General features: G+C 43.9%; 1 protein-coding gene across 1 annotated transcript in view; it reads left to right on the top strand.

Annotated features, from left to right (window-relative positions):
- Positions 1-1,949: 1,949 nt before the first annotated feature.
- Pmar_PMAR008146 (L-asparagine permease, putative) overlaps positions 1,950-2,178 on the top strand; it is a gene marked incomplete at its 5' end in the record, with an annotated part of 2,657 nt that continues 2,428 nt past the window's right edge. The window contains 2 exons of the mRNA XM_002785138.1: positions 1,950-2,010; positions 2,060-2,159. Coding sequence (XP_002785184.1) covers positions 1,950-2,010; positions 2,060-2,159 — 161 coding nt within the window. The remainder of the gene's footprint in view (positions 2,011-2,059; positions 2,160-2,178) is intronic.

Here is a 2,178-nt window from a genome sequence, read left to right as displayed (position 1 = left end):
ACAATGCTAGTTAACTACATTCACTATCGTTATTCCTGTCCATCTCCAACCATCTATGCATCATATACCAGCCACACAATGGCAGCTATAAGCACTAAAGGACACATAACTACCAGGATGAGTCGTATCTGGTTATAGACTAGTGTACAATACTCCAACTCATTGCTACTACCACATCCCATCGAGCACATAGTCTATCCTGCCATACAGTAGATGTATCCTCCACTGCAGTCTCCTTTGCATCATGGTGGTCATCATGGCTAGATGCAATGGGGGATGGGGAGGTCGATGATGATGATGATGACGGTGTTGTCTTATCATCATCATTAGGCAGCTCATCGTCAGGGCTGCTTGGCACATCTCCTTTCGTAACTAATAGTAGGGATTGAGCATGAAACAGCAGACAATACCCCAACAGAGGTTCGATAGGAATGTAGAGTAGATGATTTGATCCCTCTTGCCAGCATTACCATCAAGCATGTAATCCAGATGTGAAGCCGCTTCCTTGGGTCCTTGGTTGGGTCCCATAGTACCACTCAATTCTTCCAAGGCCGAGAATGCGAAGAATCTCAAACGATCGTCGGCAGTCGATGAGGACGATCGATATGTGTCATCATTACCACCATCACGATAGCAACGATAAGCTAGTGTCCCTGGATAACCGCTAATGCTAGGCACTGCTGAAATACTACTACATTACACTTGGCGATGTCACCTTGTTATTACCTCTATTAGTATCATCATCACTCCCTGTGGAGGACGGTGTTAGCCGCCACCACTGGGCATATCTGATGGCTGCTGCTGCCCTCTTGCTACTCTCTGGAGTAGTAGGGGCATGATGATGTTCCATTCAATACTATTGAATGTGTATAGTAAGAGTAGTAGAAAACAACCTGCAGCAGTTATCAACATTCCTTCCCGAGGTGATGTAATAACCTTAGTATCCGGTGTCACTACAGATATGATGCTCTTACCAGGGTTCGAACCCGGAAGAGCAAGATCCCCAAGGACGACTACAATAGAAATGGCTAGTAGTTCAAGGAGTAGATCAACGCTCATCACCTTGATGGTATCTCTATAGTGATATAGTCCTTATCTACAGGGATAGTCAGTAACCACTACTACCACTTGACGTTATCAGGCAACTCAGTATTGATGATGATGATGCGGTACGAGTAGGTTGATGATGATAAGAATTCACCAACACACCATCATCATTATCAAGAAGTGTCTACGTCTCAGTGAGGTAGTTACTACATGATTTCTACACCATACCATGAGGTGATAGCTTCGAATATCCGCAATATAGCAGCCATCTGTCATAGTAGTTGGGATAGTTACGGTTGGGTACTCTAATCAATACCACAATCATATCCACTGTCACATGTAAGTGAATCTGGATTGTTCATATCAATGCTCCTGGCCTTTCTAATCTCGTTATTATCCTGTTCCACTGACCTGAGGTCCTATCAGCAGTTACCCAGACCCCATTCCCAGAGGTGTATGTAGGTATATTTACATATATATAGGGACCCGGCTTATTGGCTTCCTTAGTGTATGCTTTTTATATTACTATATCTAATCAGTAGCTATTGAGGTTGGTGCCGTTCATGCTCTAGTCAGGTAGAGTACTATCACTCTTTGGGATATTATCAGCATGAATTACCAACGACCTATCCACATAAACGATGTACCTCTCACCAATCAGGTTTCAATATTTCATGCGACACCGCCGTGAACATGGCCGGTGTAACAGTGCTGTGATCTCCTGGTCTCGACCGCTACAATCCCTTATGAACTACTCTATAGGGGTAGTCAAGGCAGGCCTATATCCAGGTGTATAGGCGTCTACTATTATAGTACGCATGATTCTCATATACTGTCGTGTGTGAGTTATTAATCAACAGCTCTTATCGTCCTCCAGTTTTTCTACCATTACACCTTTGCTGATGAGTGCTACTAGCGGCAATGTATTGAAGCCCTCTGCTGTTGGTACTAGAGGGGATGCAGGTAATATATCCATAGGCTACTCGGTGGTGTCTCATTATAGTATATGTAGGTGTACTATATAAGATGCAGAGACGCCAGCCTTTATCAGTAGTACTTGCTGAAGAGCATAGTAATACTGACGATGGAGAGGGATCTCATGGTCTCAAGAAGTGCCTGGGATTACCTGAG

Source organism: Perkinsus marinus, assembly GCF_000006405.1.
Source record: "Perkinsus marinus ATCC 50983 genomic scaffold scf_1104296933820, whole genome shotgun sequence".
Lineage (NCBI taxonomy): Eukaryota > Perkinsozoa > Perkinsida > Perkinsidae > Perkinsus > Perkinsus marinus.
This window is presented reverse-complemented; position numbering and strand designations above follow the sequence as displayed.